At 45.4% G+C, this 17,555-nt stretch overlaps 1 protein-coding gene across 4 annotated transcripts in view; it reads left to right on the forward strand.

Annotated features, from left to right (window-relative positions):
• Positions 1-17,555, forward strand: part of RIN2 (Ras and Rab interactor 2) — a 188,349-nt gene that overhangs the window by 102,432 nt on the left and 68,362 nt on the right. For all 4 annotated transcript variants that reach the window (XM_033939684.1, XM_033939685.1, XM_033939686.1 and 1 more), the window contains 2 exons: positions 3,423-3,495; positions 10,784-10,875. In XM_033939684.1, coding sequence (XP_033795575.1) covers positions 3,423-3,495; positions 10,784-10,875 — 165 coding nt within the window. The remainder of the gene's footprint in view (positions 1-3,422; positions 3,496-10,783; positions 10,876-17,555) is intronic.

Consider the following 17,555-nt stretch of genomic DNA (forward strand, 5'->3'; position numbering starts at 1 on the left):
GAAACGTGTCTTGCACTTCTCCTTTCTCTCCACAGATTCCTACCCATTTTTTCCAGCCTGGTGATTGTCCAGCAGCTTTCCAAGGATCGGAAGCAGACGGATTTCCCCTTTGGCCTTCCCACTACTGTGATCGCTGTGACCAGGCCCGCTGCACTCACTGAGGAGTTTCCTGTTTGGATCCACGCAAGTCGCTTGAAGAGGGTTAACCTAAAACCCCAGAAGCAAGTCTTCCCTGCGCAGATTTCACCTCCTCCAGTGGAACAACATAATGATCCCATTGCAGCATTCTACCAACTTTATCATTCTCTTACTGGCACTGCTGCTGCTAGTTTTTCTCCCTGTATGGATCATTTCTAATTGGGTCTACAGGGATGATGTGTTCTGGGTTCACGACACTTTCTGCCCATACCCATCTGTAAATGACACTCCTGCTGTAAACAGCACCCCCGACACCTCTTTGCGAACACGACGTCAAGCTGGACTACTCCCTCGCAAAGGCTGTCCTTCAATTGGAATCCAGAAAAGACCGATGCTACCCTTTGGTATAATTCCAGCAGTGTACAAGTTGCCACCTTCTCCTTTGAGTATTGTGACATTGTGGACTGTTCATCAATTGATATCCCAAGGCTGTGCCATTGGTCCTCAGAAATTCCTAAAACTAAGGACATATATGTATATGTTACTGACTTACGTTGGGGGGATAAGTGTGCATTCTGGGGAGTGGTAGGGTGGAATATTAATACTGACTGGGTTTATAAACTAGAAAATACTCTGAAAAACAGTGGACCAAAATGGTAAATCACTGCTTACTTGTATGACCCTTCATAAGGTTGGACACTGTTATAGGAAAAGTGTTCCTGCACAAATTATTAAGCTTTCTCTTACTATTGACAACCCTAGACCTACTGATGAAGGTATGTACATTATGGACATGTGGTTTAAGGGTGGGTCTAGCTATCATCAGTTTTCTTACGGGATCTATCTACCTCCACTCATACTCTCCCGCCATTTTGTGGGGGCCCCAAAAAATACTAACCCACTGGCCCCTACATTCAATAAACTTACTGACATGATGGCTATTGCCAATCCCACTTTTGAAGATATTGTGGCTGTTGAGGTAGGGTTTTCAGAACGTAACCTTTGGTTAGAATGGATGAAATTCACTGCTGATCAACATAATAAGAGTAATTGTTACATATGTGCTCAAGCTAGACCCCATCTAGGAACCGTACATCTGGACCTCCCTCCTGGTATCCAACCATGCCTTTTTGGGTTATTTACCTATCCCCTTTGTGCACTGTAGTGTTCTAAATACCCTTTGTTGCCAGGACAACAAAAGCTTGATATTGCCGTTATCATCTATAAGGGCAATTACACATGTCATGTTTCTAATTTGACACAGAGTAGTTTTGTAGGTAATTTACCCCCAGGTTATTGTTCTGTCTTGGCTCATAGGTATGCCCCATTGGTACTACATCAGATTTGATATTTACTGGCTTTATGGAGACTTTTGGCTCCCTGTTAAGCTACCCAGCCAGTGGATAGGCCAGTGCACTTTAGTTAAGGTTACCATGCTCCTGCATATTTTTCTGAAAGGCATCCTTCCTATTCACATGGTTTTTCCTTTTATTTGTCTTGATATAAATCTGATCAGATGTATACATAGATGCTATAGGGGTCCCAAGAGGGGTCCCAGATGAATTTAAGGCCCGAGCTCAGGTTAAGGCTGGGTTTGAGTTCCTTATTCCTTTTATTACTATTAATAAGAATGTTGATCGGATTAGTTAAAATTATTATAATCAGCAACGCTTTGTGAACTATTCTAGGGACGCCTTGCAAAGTATTACTGATCAATTAGGCTCCACTTCTCAGATGGTTCTCAAAATCGTATGGCCCTAGCTAGGATTCTAGCTGAAAAATTCTCCTCAGTACTTTATGCTGTTGTACTTTTCTTTCTGACAATATAGGTCCTCCTATGGACATTCAGAAATTAGCAGACCTCTTTGCTGAGTTCAAATGTAACTCTGATTTATCTAATTCTTGGGATCAGCACTTTAGTTGAATGCATAATCTCTTATTATTTGCACTCTTATCTTGACTGCTCATGTACTGTGTTATTCGTATTACAGCTCCTAAAAGACCCCTCCTTGAGAGACATACCTAAGGTATCACTCCCTTCCAGCTCATGCTGTGTATTTGTGACGTCATTTACATGTCGTAAGAGGGGATTTGAAGGGACACGTATCAGAACTTTAGTAAGTGTCCTTAGGCATATGTTGTTTAAAGATGCAAAGGTAGGCCCTGTTTATCTTTCCCTTCTTTGAAGACAGGTAATGTTTAAACAGAGATAAAGTGAAGTGAATTCAATTGTTTTGTTAAGCCGTATTTACAGACAGCTTTAGTTAAGAAGCTCTGCTGGTCAAGGCTTTTTCTTACCTTTTGGACTTCAATCTCTAGCTAGGAAAAATGCTGATGTGTTTAAAGTTTCATGTGACCTTACGTCACATGCCATCACATGCTGGCAAACCTGATTCGTATAAATATGTGAAACTCATAATAAAAGACGGACATATTTGAAAGATGGTTTCTGGTCTTTAAGATGTGTCCCCAGGTACCTGACTTGCAAATGACAGAGACAGAGAAAGTATGGGGCAGGAATTGGGACCTGAATCCTTTTCAACAACTACTACCTCTACCCACAAACCCACAAAAACAAGCCCTTTGTAACTGCTCTACTACCCCACAAACAGTCTCACTACCCTGAAAACTGCCCCATCCCCAAACTACCCCTGCAATTGCTCCACTACCCTGCATACTGTCCTGCTCCTACAAACTACCCCTGCTTAACTGCTCCACATCCAAAAAACACTACCTTGCTTTCCCCTCCCCTAAAACCTACTGCACACACCACCCCGCAAACCTACTGCCCCATCACCCCGCAAATCACTCCAAAAATACCTCACCAAACTATATCACCATTCCCAGCTCCCCTTTCTTCCCTGATCTACATATGCAGTGTACATGCAGAACACAGAACGGAGATATATATGTGCACACACACACAGAGATTAGAAAGGATATCATGCTCCACATATTGTTAAATCTCATCAGGCGGGGTAACTTGAGGTCTCCTAGACTTCTAGCCATTGAATTGGTTAGTATTGCATTTTGCAACTCTTGTTTTGATCCGTGTCTTAATGATGAGTATATACTGCAGGAATGAGCAAAAGAGACATTACTTTCTCCATGCCTTTGTTAGCTGTTTTGACCAAGTATAGTCAGCACAGTTGTTTTTGATTAACAAAACACTGCTTTGTGTAATGCTTGCAAGGCACAACTGCTTCCATCATGCGCAGTCCGATGGGGCTTGATTCAGCTTAGCTTTTCTCAGACTCTGATTGTCCATTATCTCACTTTTGCAGCTTTCTCCTTGGAGGGTTCTGGAATAAGCTTTGCAGATTTATTCAGGCTTATTGCATTCTATTGCATTAGCAGGTAAGGAGAAATAATAATTTGTTAATTTATAAAATGCCTGTACTGCCTTCCTGAACAAGCATTTAACACAATTTACAAATAGCCATAAATGTTAAAATAAGCAGTAAAACAATATAAAAATAAAAAAGCTGGTGGAATGAACCTGAACCTCCTCCATCAGAGCATCCGTAGTACTATCCTACCTCCAGACTTATCCTCTCAACTGAAATCCAGAAACAGATGTTTTCAGTTTCTTGCAAAAGGACTTCAGTACTATGCTTAAGAACAGATAAATCCCTGGGCTATTCATACTAGTGTTTTTTTTCATAACTTTGTCAATTAAAAAAAACAGCTTGCCTAATCTGCAGCAGTAAGTGGAGTATGCCTCTTTTGGGATCAAAGGGAGTAAGTTTGGGGAGATAAAACTTTTATTTGGAATTGGTGCTTGCTATCTTCCAGCACCTTTTTAAATCAACCCTGTAAGGGGATGATTAACAGAGTAGTTATCTACTCTGTGTTCTATCTATTTGTCTATATAGGAAGGAGGGGCTGGGTAGAGCAGGAAGCAGAGAGCTGATTTTCTTCAGGGTACTGACATAAAAGTATATTGGAGTGGTATCCCTTCTCTGTTTCAGAGACATTGGAGAATAGTACCAGCATCTGGTACTAGTAGTTTAGTGAAGTGGCCTGAAAACTTGGAAAACTGCAGCTCCTTGTGACTCTGAGCAAGTCACTTAATCCTCCATTGCCCCAGGTACAAAATAAGTTCCTGTATATAATATGTAAAAACACTTTTACTGTAACCACAGAAAGGCAGTATATTATCCCATTCCCTTTTTAACCAATCTGTGCTCTGTAATTTTAATTCTCTGAGGACAAGCAGAACATTGTTTATCCCAGGACAAGCAGGCAGGCATTCTCACATATGGGTGACGTCATCGACGGAGCCCGCATGCGGACGCCTCACAAGCAGACTTGCTTGAAGAAACTCAAAGTTTCGAGTCGCCCGCACCGCGCATGCGATACTCGAGAGGGTCCAGAGAAGAGCAACAAGAATGATAAAGGGCATGGAAAACCTTTCATATGCTGAGAGGCTAGAAAAGCTGGGGCTCTTTTCCCTGGAAAAGCGAAGACTTAGAGGGGACATGATAGAAATTTACAAGATCATGCAGGGGATAGTGAAGGTAGAGAGGGACAGATTCTTCAGACTGGTGGGGGCAACAAAAACAAGAGGGCACTCAAAAAAACTGAAGGGAGACAGATTCAGAACAAATGCTAGGAAGTTCTTCTTCACTTAAAGGGTGGTGGATGCCTGGAATGCGCTTCCAGAGGAAGTGGTAGAGCAGAGTACAATTTTAGGTTTCAAAAAGGGATTGGACGAATTCCTGAAGGAAAAGGGGATTGAAGGGTATAATTAGAGGGATACTATACAGGATAAGATGTTTTAGTAAAGGATCATTTACAGGTCATTGACCTGGGGGGCCGCCGGCAGAGCGGACTGCTGAGCACAAAGGACCTATGGTCTGACTCAGCTGAGGCGATGCTTATGTTCTTATGCCTTCCCGCCCAGCGCAGGGCACATTGGGAAGAATAACCCGAACCACAGTTACCAGATGCTAGGGTCCACCTTGGGGATTAGCACCCAAGAAAAGGATCTGGGTATCATCGTAGACAATATGATGAAACTTTCCACCTAATGTGTGGTGGCGGCCAAAAAAGCAAACATGATGCTAGGAATTATTAAAAAAGGGATGGTTAACAAGACTAAGAATTGTTATAATGCCCCTCTATCGCCCCATGGTGTGACCTTATCTGGAGTATTCTGTTCTCCTTATCTCAAGAAAGTTATAGTGGTGCTAGTAAAGGTTCAAAGAAGAGTGACCAAGATGATAAAGGGAATGGAACTCCTCTAGTATAAGGAAAGACTAAAATAGTTAGGGCTCTTCAGCTTGGAAACGAGATGGCTGCATCATCACTCTTGAAAACCATTTTAACGGTTCAAGTAGATCTGCCATCTCTCATTCAGTCTGTCCACTATGGCCTTATCCTCCCTGAGTGCCCCTTTTGTTCCTTGATCATTCAACAGTCCCACGGATTCCCTCACAGGTTTTCTGCTTCTGATGTACCTAAAAAAATTGTTATTTTGAATTTTTGCCTCATTGATGTTTCTCTTTATTTTCTTTCTTAGCTTTCTTTATCAATGCTTTGCATCTAACTTTCCAGTGCTTATGTCTCTTCTTATTGTCTTCATTTGGATCCTTTTTCCATGCTTTAAAGGATGGGTTGGGTTTTGGGTGGTTTTTTTTTAACTTTAATAGCCTCTTTCACATCACCTTTTAACCACATCGGCTCTTGTCTTCTTTCTACCTTTGTTAATACGTGAAATACATCTGATCTAGGCTTCCACGATGGTATTTTTAAATAACATCCATGCCTAATTTTTGCCACCGATCCTTTTAGTTTCTTTTTAACCATTTCCCTCGTTTTATCATAGTTGCCCTTTCAAAAATTAAATGCCGCTACAGTAGATTTCTATAGCAATGTCTCTCCAGATATCGGCCCAAATTTAATCACATTATGATCACTGTTTCCCAGCAGACCCAACTCAGTTACCTCCTGTACTATGCCCTGCATTCCACTATGGCCCAAATCTAAAATAGCTCCCCTCTTGTCGGTTCCTAGAGCAGTTGTTCAAGAAGCAATCATTTATGATATCTAGGAATCTTACCTCCCTAGCACTCCCTGATGTAAAATTTGTCCAGTCAGTGTTGGGATAATTGAATCACCCATTATTATATTGTTGCTCAATTTGCCAGCTTTCCTAATCTCTGAAAACAGGTCATCTGTCTGCTCATTCTGTCCTGGGGGATGATAGTTATACTATCTGTATATTCCTTTCCTTCATACATGAAATTTCCATCCAAATGAATTCCACACTGCTATCTATATCATGCAGAATGTTTATTTTGTTTGACTCAATTCCCTCTTTAATATATAGCGCAACAACCCCCCCCCCCCCAAGTTTGATATACACTGTCCTTGTGATATAATTTGTACCCAGGTACACAGTCTCCGGTTGATTGTCCTCCTTCCACCAGGTCTCTTGAGATGCCTATTATATCTACCTCATCATTCAGTGCTATGTACTCTACCTCTCCTATTTTATTTTTTAGCATTTGTATAAAGACACTTCAAATTGTGTTTTTCCTTGTATTTACAGCCTACTGAGAAGGTGACTGGGATAATTTGAGTCTTTTACTCTTGTCATCCTCTTAAACACTCCTGGTTTTCTTTCACCATTATTGAAACCTCTTTATTGGGACTCCCTAAATATCCTGTTCCAGTAGTATCCTTCAAGCTCCACACCAAACTATCCGCTCCTAGGCAACTGTCATCTTTCTCCTCCCATCTCAGTTTAAAAGCTGCTCTATCTCCTTTTTAAAGATCGGCGTCAGCAGCCTGATTCCATTCCGGTTAAGGGGAGTCCATCCTTTTGGAATTCTGGAGACCTCACCTTCAAAAAGAAATAAAATAGGATGGAGTCGGTCCAAAGAACAGCTACTAAAATAGTTGGTGGTCTTTGTCATAAAACGTATGAGGACAGACTTAAAGATTTCAATATGTATACTTTGAGGAAAGGCAGGAGAGGGGAGATATGATACAAACATTTAAAATGTGCATGCATTGAGTCTCTTTCAATTAAAAGAAAACTCTAGAATGAGAGAACATTGGCTGAAGGTAAGAGGATAGACTAAGAAGTAACCTCAAAAAATACTTTTCATGGAAAGTGTAGTGAATGCTTGCAATAGCTTCCTGCTTCAGGTAGTGGCAATGAAAAGTGTAATTGAAGTCACGAAAGCTTGGGACAAGTACTTTGGATTTCTAAGGAATAGTACATGGTATGGATAGACAGACTAGAAAGGCCATATGGTCTTCATCTGCCTTCATATCTATGTTTAAATTAAAAAAAAAAATCTGTTAATATATGAAAGTATGACCTTCATGCCCAGTCAAGATGGAGAAAGGCCTGCAAGTCCATTGACTGTGCTTTACCTCTGCTAGGAGATTTTAGTGGCTACAAGCATCCTGTGATTCAACAAATACATCAGTCATTTCAACACTTCATAGAGGGTATACCTGAGAGATGTGAATCTTGACTAAATTTTCCCCTTGAAACAAACATTGCACTCATTAGAGCTGCTACATTTTGAGAATGGCCACTGCAGCTTAGGAAACATATCATCTGGCACCAAATAGATAGATATACACTAGACTCTCAGTTATCCGGTACCCATGGGGATTGGTAGATGCTGGATAACTGTAGTTTCTGGTTGCTTGAGAGCTACTCTTAAAAAAATAGTTTGTCTCCCTTCCCACCTCACTCTTTTCCTCTCCCTATCACCCCCCACTAGTAGATCCAGCATATGTTTCTCCCTTACCACCCTCCTTTCAGGTCTTGGTCACTTTCTCTCTCCCCCACCCCCACCATCCATCCATCTCCCCTGCCTTTCACTCTGCTGGACCCTACCCCTCCCACCACACATACTTCTGGTCTACCTCCCCCACCCTGGGTCTGGTCTCCCTCCTTCCACATGGGTCTGGCCTCCTGGACCCCTGTCACTTATCTGAAGCAGCAGTGGTCCTGACCCGCCAACCCCTCTCCCTCCCTCCAGCTCTGAAGCAGCAGCTGCAGTGATCCTGACCTGCCAATTCCCCTCCCTCCAGTCCCAAAGCAGCGTCTGCAGTGGTCCTGACCTGCCAACTCCCCCCTCACTCCCTCCCTCACTTACCTGAAGCATGACACGGTAGAGAAAAGGCCTTGCCGGGGCTGGCCACAAACAGCCTATTTACAGTGCTGCCTCTGTGGTGCTGCTGCTTCAGGTAAGTAAAGGAGTGAGGTGGAAGGTTGACGGTCAGGACTGCTGCTGCTTTGAGGCTGGAGGGACAGAGGGAGGGGAGGTTGGCGGGTCAGAACCACTGCTGCTTTGGAGCTGGGTTGCAGTCATGATGCTGCCGCTTGGAGTAAGTGACGGAGGGGGGTTGTCATGACTGGTTGTTGCTGCAGCTTTGGGGGCTGGAGGAAAGGGGGTTTGTGGCTGCTGCTGCTTCAGGGGCTGGAGGGAGGAAGGGGGTTCATGGCTGCCGCTGATGCTTCGGGGTGGGAGGGATAGGGGTTTGTGGCTGCCGCTAATGCTTTGGAGGCTGGAGGGAGGATTGTCGGGTCAGGAGAGTACGACATTGGGGGTTGTTGGGTCAGGAGCACAAAATTAATTCTAGAGGTTATTGTCAGGATCGCGGGAGACAATTTTTGTTTTTTGCCTGTTGGTTGAGAGTGCCGGTTAGTTGAATACCAGTTAACTAGGATTCTACTGTATATGGAGCAAACTTCAATAGCACAGCATGCTTGGCAATGTGAGCACAAAGAGCCTGCCTCTAGCCCTTGCTGAAGTGCCACCTTTCTGTCAACATCACACTGAATGTAATGCTCATTTTAGCTTCTGGCACTGTTCTAAACACCAATGCACACTTCTCTACAATGTATTCACTGGTGTCAACACTCTAGCAGGGTTTTACCCCCTTTTGGGGGGATGCCAAGGAGTTATGTTGTGTCACCGCTCTATACCAGTTTGTATATACCAACCAACCCCTGCCCCCTCCCCCCCTTTGAGCTTCAGTCTCCTTTTTTTCTTTTCCTGCTAAATAGAAGCGCAAAATACTGGTAAAATCCACTCAGAACTTCAGCTACTTCATGGTAGAATCGCCACACCTCAGGGCTGAAAACTTCCACTGAAGTGGATAATATACTTCTACCTAGCTGTGTGTGTTCAGTATGTTCAGAGCCATTCAGTCAGCACTCTATCGTTGCCCCGATAACTTGGCATTCTACATACAAATATCTTGGCTGTACTGGATAGATTTGCCACTGAAGATAAGATAAGTAATTCTTTTTTATAAAAAAATTGAATGCTGGTACTAAGTAGCTGGAATGATAAATTATTTGAAAGAAAAGGAAGACAGGGCTGTATTCAAGTTGTTTTCAACTAAAATCAGACTAAGAACATGTGGCTCTAAATCATTGAGCATTATTCTGAATCTCTTCTGAAGGTCCTCATAAAATATTATAAAGATGATTTTTTTTCTTGTATAGTTTTCATGGGAGTGTACTGAGGGATTATTTTGTATTCACTTTTGGGTGGAGGTTTTTTTATAGTTTCCTTTTATAAAGGGAACATATAGGATAGAGAATGAGAATTGATAAACTGCCTTTCTGTGGTTAGTCAAAAATTTACATATTATATACAAAAATTGAACCCATATGCATAGGTGCCATTATACAATTGCATACACCCCCTCTCCCTGGAAAGTTACATCTGTTCTGCATTATGTGCTATGGCTAGGACACCTCCCTCTGGCCATAGACACATTCGTGCCTTTCACACACCCCTCATATTAGGGGCTCTTGTTTCAAAGATTCAAAAAGTAAGGCCAAGGACAAAAGCATGATTTCTCCTTACTTAGGGGTTCATTCTAACACATGGGCATAGCCAGACCTATCAGTTTGGATGGGCCCAGATATAGGGCCTCTTCTATTAAACTGCGCTAGCATTTTTTAGCGCAGAGAGCCATGCTGAATGGCTCGCGCTGCCCCCGATGCTCATATGAACTCTATGAGCATCGGGAGCAGTGCGGGCCATTCAGCACGGCTCTCTGCATGAAAAACTGCTAGCGCAGTTTAATAGAAAAGGCCGTTAACCTCTTAAAGAAAAACTTTCTATTGTACTTTAGTTTCTTAAAGTAAACAATTGTGCTGCTATTCCAATCTTCTCTTTTTCTCTGATAAGTAAATCCTAGCTTCTCATCACAGCATGCACGGTTTTCCCATTTTATTTTACATGTTTATGCCCCTATTTTATAAAAATACAACCATAAATCCAAACCCTATCCTTGGAAATGTCTCTGCTCAGAATAAAAAACTTTGTGTACAAAGGGTTTGTGCTCCTAAATTTTACATCTGGGATAATTTACTAATTGTTAATGTGGATTAATGTTGTTTTTGCACATTATGTACCACAAGATGATTTTCATGCAATGGGCCATATAAATAAATAATGGCATTTGCATATGCTAAGTTAGTACATAACCCGCTATTCATTTATTTGATTATTTTTATTTATTTAAAACATTTATATTCCATCATCCACTCAATTCCTGAATTAGGGTACAATGAAACACATGCAATAGCTGACAATACAAAAACAAGCAAACAAAAAAAAGACATACTTTTTGTATTCTCTTTTTATAACACAAGGGATGTTCTGCCTTTCACACTGAAGTTGCCTCATTCTATTTCTGTGGCCCGGACTGAGGGTGAGCTTGAAGATATTGCACAGCTAGGACTTAGTAAGTATGAAAGGTCCTAAAGTCATCTTTTTAGAAAATAATGAAGATGAACTTACGTGCTTGATTTGAGATAGCAGCAGAAAACTTAGTGCTATAAATGTCATATGAAATCTGTACTGCAAGTTAAAAAGCAGCCATTAGTGATTTTACCCCTGATGCTTAGTGTAAAGAGAAAACAAGTTGAAAAGTGCCCTCTTGAAGCAGAGTACAGCTGTATACGAGTCCTTTCTCTCTATCCCCTTTCCCTGCCAAATAAATGCACTACCTGTATTAAAACCAAACCCTCTTCCTTTCCCTGCACTCACCTCTTCAGAGCTCTCCTCCAACTGCAATGTATATATACCCAAAGTCCAAAGAGAGGAAAGAGTGATGACCAGCTGCTCCTACCCCACCGTTACCATATTCAAAATAGCACTGCCCTCAGGTCAGCTCATACAATTCTGAAATAAAACCTTGGGTATGCAGATAAGCTGCAGAGAAGTTATTAGCATTTGGATGACAACTACTCTTCTCTCCCTTTCCAACTATTATGGGAAGCTGTGACAGCAGCAGAAACTCTGCAGCTCTCCCTACTCTCCTTCCAAATGCTGAACTGTTTGCTCTGCTGCTTAACTAAGGAGCACTCAGTTGTGTACAGACAGAGGCATGAACTCACCCATAGGTGCTTTCACTTGCTGCAAAACATGCTTCTAAAATAAAGGAAGTGGCTGCTATGAAGTGGTGGTATTGCAAGTCAAGCAATTAAAACTGAACTGTGAAGTTTCTTTTTCATAATCTGATACATGCTCTTGAGTGTCTCTGTGTCTGTGTTTATTCATGTTATCTGAGGACAAGCAGGCAGCATATTCTCAATGTAGGTGACGTCATCCACAGAGCCCAGTATGGGCAATGTAAAAGTGTAGTCACTTTTAAAATGAAAAAATCTCTTGAGTGCCTTCCCAACCACTGCCAGCTCACAGAGCTATTACCGTATTTTCACGTAGATAATGCGCACCCGTGTAAAACGCGCACACGGGTATAGCGCGCGGAAAACACAAATTTATATACAGAAATTTTTGTATACCGCGCATGCTGCCCGACTCTCCAGTCGCCCGCCCCGACTCTCCTCTCCCCCTTGAAGTCCTGTCCCCACCCTGAAAGCCTGATGCCCCCCCAACGTCCGATTCATCCCCCCCCGCAGGACCGCTCACACTCCCACAGCCTCCCGACCCCCCCATCATGTAGAAGCTCCTACCGGTGTCCTGCTGCTTCCCCTCTTGCCCCGCCGACTCCCCGACACGATCGGGGCAAGAGGGAGCTCAAGCCCTCTTGCCCCAGCCAACCGCGACACCCCCGACACGATCGGGGCAAGAGGGAGCTCAAGCCCTCTTGCCCCCCCCCGACTCCCCGACACGATCGGGGCAAAAGGGAGCCCAAGCCCTCTTGCCCCGCCGACTCCCCAACTCCCCGACAATATCGGGCCAGGAGGGAGCCCAAGTCCTCCTGGCCCTGGCGACCCCCCCCCCTAGTTGTTCGGGCCAGGAGGGAGCCCAAATCCTCCTGGCCACGGCGACCCCCTACCCCCACCCCGCACTACATTACGGGCAGGAGGGATCCCAGGCCCTCCTGCCCTCGATGCAAACCCCCCTCCCCCCAACGACCGCCCCCCCCAAGAACCTCCGACCGCCCCCCCCCAGCCGACCCGCAACCCCCCTGGCCGACCCCCACGACACCCCCACATTCCCATCCCCCTTCCCCGTACCTTTCTGTAGTTTGCCGGACAGACGGGAGCCAAACCCGCCTGTCCGGCAGGCAGCCAACGACGGAATGAGGCCGGATTGGCCCATCCGTCCCAAAGCTCCGCCAACTGGTGGGGCCTAAGGCGCCTGGGCCAATCAGAATAGGCCCGGGAGCCTTAGGGCCCGCCTGGGGGCAGGGCCGTGGGCACATGGTCGGGTTGGGCCCATGTGCCTCAGGCCCCGCCCCCAGGTGGGACCTAAGGCTCCCGGGCCTATTCTGATTGGCCCAGGCATCTTAGGCCCCACCAGTAGGCGGAGCTTTGGGACGGATGGGCCAATCCGGCCTCATTCCGTTGTTGGCTGCCTGCCGGACAGGCGGGTTTGGCTCCCGTCTGTCCGGCCAACTACAGAAAGGTACGGGGAAGGGGGGTGGGGGTGTCATGGGGGTCGGCCAGGGGGGTCGCGGGTTGGCTGGGGGGGCGGTCGGAGGTTCTTGGGGGGGGGGGCGGTCGTTGGGGGGAGGGGGGTTTGCGTCGAGGGCAGGAGGGCCTGGGATCCCTCCTGCCCGTAATGTAGTGCGGGGTGGGGTTAGGGGGTCGCCGTGGCCAGGAGGGTTTGGGCTCCCTCCTGGCCCGAAAAACTAGCGGGGGGGGGGGTTGCCAGGGCCAGGAGGACTTGGGCTCCCTCCTGGCCCGATATTGTCGGGGAGTTGGGGAATCGGCGGGGCAAGAGGGCTTGGGCTCCTTTTTACCCCGATCGTGTCGGGGAGTCGGGGGGGCAAGAGGGCTTGAGCTCCCTCTTGCCCCGATCATGTCGGGGAGTCGGCGGTCCTTCGGGGTGGGGGTGGGGGTGCGGGTGCGTGCGAGCGGTCCTGCGGGGGGTGAATCGGACGTCGGGGTGGGGGAACTATGTAAAAAAAATTTTGTACAACGCGCTCACGCGTATACCGCGCAAGGGTATGCACGGTTTGTAAAAACATGTATAATGCGCGAGTTATATGCGTGAAAATACGGTAGTTCTTTGTTTTCCGTGGAGCAGAAAGAAGCTCTTAGAGTTCCTCTAAGTGTGCCTTATTTATATGCATATTTAATTCATATATTGTATGCGTAGTTTTTGTGCCTTCTAGTCATTTTTTATTTTTTTGTCATCCCTTTCATTTGATATCAAAATTTCCGATTTTTTATTTTTATTTTTGGGCCTACTGACCCTTTTTCAGCTGGGGAGGGTCACCCTTTCTGTATATCTTGTACTTGACCTCACTCTAACTATTGAGTCTTTTGACTTTGCATTAGTCTCATCCTACAAGGAGATATTCAAGCATTCTCAAGTGCACAGATTTCTACTTGAAACACAGAAATTGCCAGCCTGCTATGTCTACTCAACCAACAACTCAAAGATGATCCAGACAACAAAGGAAGCAGAAAGCTTCTGTGCCTTCTCAATCCAAACCACAGCAGTCTTTTTTTACTTTCTTCTGGACAGCATAGCCAGTATTTCTAAACCCTCGCCTCAGACAACTTGCCCATTATGTCAACGCCGGACCCTAATAACTTCAGATCACTGGGTTCTTCAAGTGGTGAGTTGGGCTATACACTTTGATTGCAGAAAAGACCCCCAAATCATCCTCCATGAGAGTCTCTCTTTTCAACTCCCAGCAAAAAAGCATCCTTTACCAGGAGCTCTCAACCCTACTCTAGTTCAATGCCATAGAAGAAATTCCCTTTCAGGAGAGGAGCAGAGGGTTCTATTCAAAGTATTTTCTTATATCGAAAAAGACCATAGGCCTCCATCCAATTCTGGACCTCCGTTCCCTCAACAAACTTAGTCAAAGGAGAAATTTTGAATGGCCTCTCTGAGAACCTTATTACCTCTAATTTGCAGATGACACTAAACTGTTCAAAGTTGTTGAAACGTATGCGGATTGTGAAAAATTGCAGGCGGACCTTATGAAATTGGAAGACTGGGCATCCAAATGGCAGATGAAATTTAATGTGAACAAATACAAAGTGATGCACATTGGGAAGAATAACCTGAATCACAGTACCGGATGCTAGGGTCCACCTTGGGGGTTAGCGCCCAAAAAAAGGATCTGGGTATCATTGTAGGCAATATGATGAAACCTTTCGTCAAATGTATGGCAGTGGCCAAAAAAGCAAACAGGATGCAGGGAATTATTAAAAAAGGGATGGTTAACAAGACTAAGAATGTCATAATGCCCCTGTATCGCTCCATGGTGCGATCTCACCTGGAGTATTGCGTTCAATTCTGGTCTCCTTATCTCAAGAAAGATATAGTGGCGCTAGAAAAGGTTAAAAAAAGAGCGACCAAGATGGTAAAGGGGATGGAACTCCTCTCGTATGAGGATAGGCTCTTCAGCTTGGAAAAGAGATGGCTGAGGGGAGATATGATTGAAGTCTACAAAATCCTGAGTGGAGTAGAACGGGTACAAGTGGATCGATTTTTCACTCCATCAGAAATTACAAAGACTAGGGGACACTCGATGAAGTTACAGGGAAACACTTTTAAAACCAATAGGAGGAAATTTTTTTTTCACTCAGAGAACAGTTAAGCTCTGGAACGAGTTGCCAGAGGATGTGGTAAGAGCGGATAGCGTAGCTGGTTTTAAGAAAGGTTTGGACAAGTTCCTGGAGGAAAAGTCCATAGTCTGTTATTGAGAAAGACATGGGGAAGCCACTGCTTACCTTGTATTGGTAGCATGGAATATTGATACACCTTGGGTTTTGGCTAGGTACTAGTGACCTGGATTGGCCACCGTAAGAACGTGCTACTGGGCTTGATGGACCATTGGTCTAACCCAGTAAGGCTAGTCTTATGTTCTAATGTTCTCTAGACCTGTGTTCTTCAACCACCGGTCCGTAGACCGGTGCTAGTCTGCAGAAATTTCCTGCCAGTCCAAAGGCCTGCCGGGCCCCAAACAGTGTTCTTTAAATGCTGGTCCGTGGTGCAATCGATGCAGTGTTATCTTTGGACCGGCTCGCTCTTCCTCATTGCCGCAGGCAGCGGCTCCTATTTGTGTCCTGTGCCTGAACCAGAAGTCTTCTCTCTGACATCGCAACGTCAGAGGGAAGGCTTCCAGATGAGGCGCGAGGAGCCGTTGCCCGTGGCTTTGTGCACTATGTCAGTGAGGAAGAGGGAGCCGGCTAAAAGATAATGCCAGGGGCAGCATAAAATGGCCAGGTGGGAGCAAGCCAGAAATTAAGGCACAGCATGGAGGGAGGGAGACAACAAAAAGGTAGGGGGATAATTCATTCCAGAAGCATGCTCGTAAATCAAAGTGCTCATATATCAAAGCGAGGTTCCCCATAGGAAGTAATGGAAACTCAGATGATTCATTACACATCCCCAAAACAGACCCACACCTCCCACCCCCGAGCCACTGGCGTTTCTTTCCCCCCGCGGCCCACCCCCAAGCCCCTAACTCCAGCAGACACCGTCATGCACCAACCCACAGGACATATGTGTGTCGGTGCTGAAAGAGCCTGCCGCTGATGTTCTATGCTGGGCTGCTGCGGGGCCTTGAGCATCTGCGCATGCTCAAGGCCTTCTGGCTCCCACTCTCTCCGAGATTTTCATGAGATTCTCGGATTCTCTTTCAGCACCAGCACACGTATGTCCTGTGGGTTGGTGTGTGAAGGTGTCCGCTGGAGGTAAGGGTTTGGGGGGTGGGCCGTGGGGGGAGAAAGCACAGTTACTTACCGTAATAGTTGTTATCCAGGGACAGCAGGCAGATATTCTCACACATGGGTGACGTCACCGACGGAGCCCCACAGCGGACAGCCTCGAAAGCAAACTTGTTTGAAGATCTCGAGCTTTCGAGTGCTGCACCGCGCATGCGCGCGTGCCTTCCCGCCCGAACTAGGGGGCGCATCTCCTGTGAGGATCCTCAGTTCCTAGCCAAGAAGCCAACCAGGGGAGGTGGGAGGGTTGTGAGAATATCTGCCTGCTGTCCCTGGATAACAACTGTTACGGTAAGTAACTCTGCTTTATCCCAGGATAAGCAGGCAGCATATTCTCACACATGGGTGACCTCCAAGCTAAGCAAAAAGGGAAAGAGGGAAGTTGGCAAGTTAAGAAAAAAGATTTTGCAAAACAGATTGGCCAAAATGTCCATCCCTCCTGGATAAAGTATCCAGACAGTAATGAGAGGTGAAAGTATGAACCGAGGACCAAGTAGCAGCCTTGCAGATTTCCTCAATAGGAGTTGATCTGAGGAAAGCTACAGACGCCGCCATAGCTCGAACTTTGTGGCCCGTCACTCGACCTTGCAGAGGAAGACCAGCCTGAGCATATCAGAAAGAGATGCAAGCAGCCATCCAGTTGGAGATGGTACGCTTTGAGATAGGACGTCCCAACCTATTCGGATCAAAAGAGATGAAGAGTTGAGATGTTCTATGAGGTTGAGTGCGTTGGAGATAGAAAGCTAAGGCACGTTTGCAGTCCAAACTATGAAGAAGTGCCGCTTCACCAGGATGAGAATGCGGCTTTGGAAAAAAGACCGGCAGAACAATAGATTGGTTGATGTGAAATTCCGAAACAACTTTAGGCAAGAATTTAGGGTGTGTGCGAAGGACTACCTTATCATGGTGAAAGACCGTGAAAGGTGGGTCTGCAACCAATGCTTGCAACTCACTGACTCGGCGAGCCGAAGTGAGGGCAATCAAGAAAACAGCTTTCCAAGTGAGGTACTTGAGATGAGCCTTGTCAATAGATTCAAATGGAGGTTTCATCAGTTGAGCCAGAACAACATTAAGATCCCAAACCACAGGAGGCGGTTTAAGAGGTGGATGAAGATTAAAAAGCCTTTTCATAAAGCGGGAAACCAAGGGATGCGCAGAGAGAGATTTCCCATCCAAAGGCTTATGAAAAGCAGCAATAGCACTGAGATGGACTCGAATAGATGTAGATTGAAGACCTGATTGGGACAAGTGAAGTAAATAGTCC

Source organism: Geotrypetes seraphini, chromosome 3 (assembly GCF_902459505.1).
Source record: "Geotrypetes seraphini chromosome 3, aGeoSer1.1, whole genome shotgun sequence".
NCBI classification, from domain to species: Eukaryota; Metazoa; Chordata; class Amphibia; order Gymnophiona; family Dermophiidae; genus Geotrypetes; species Geotrypetes seraphini.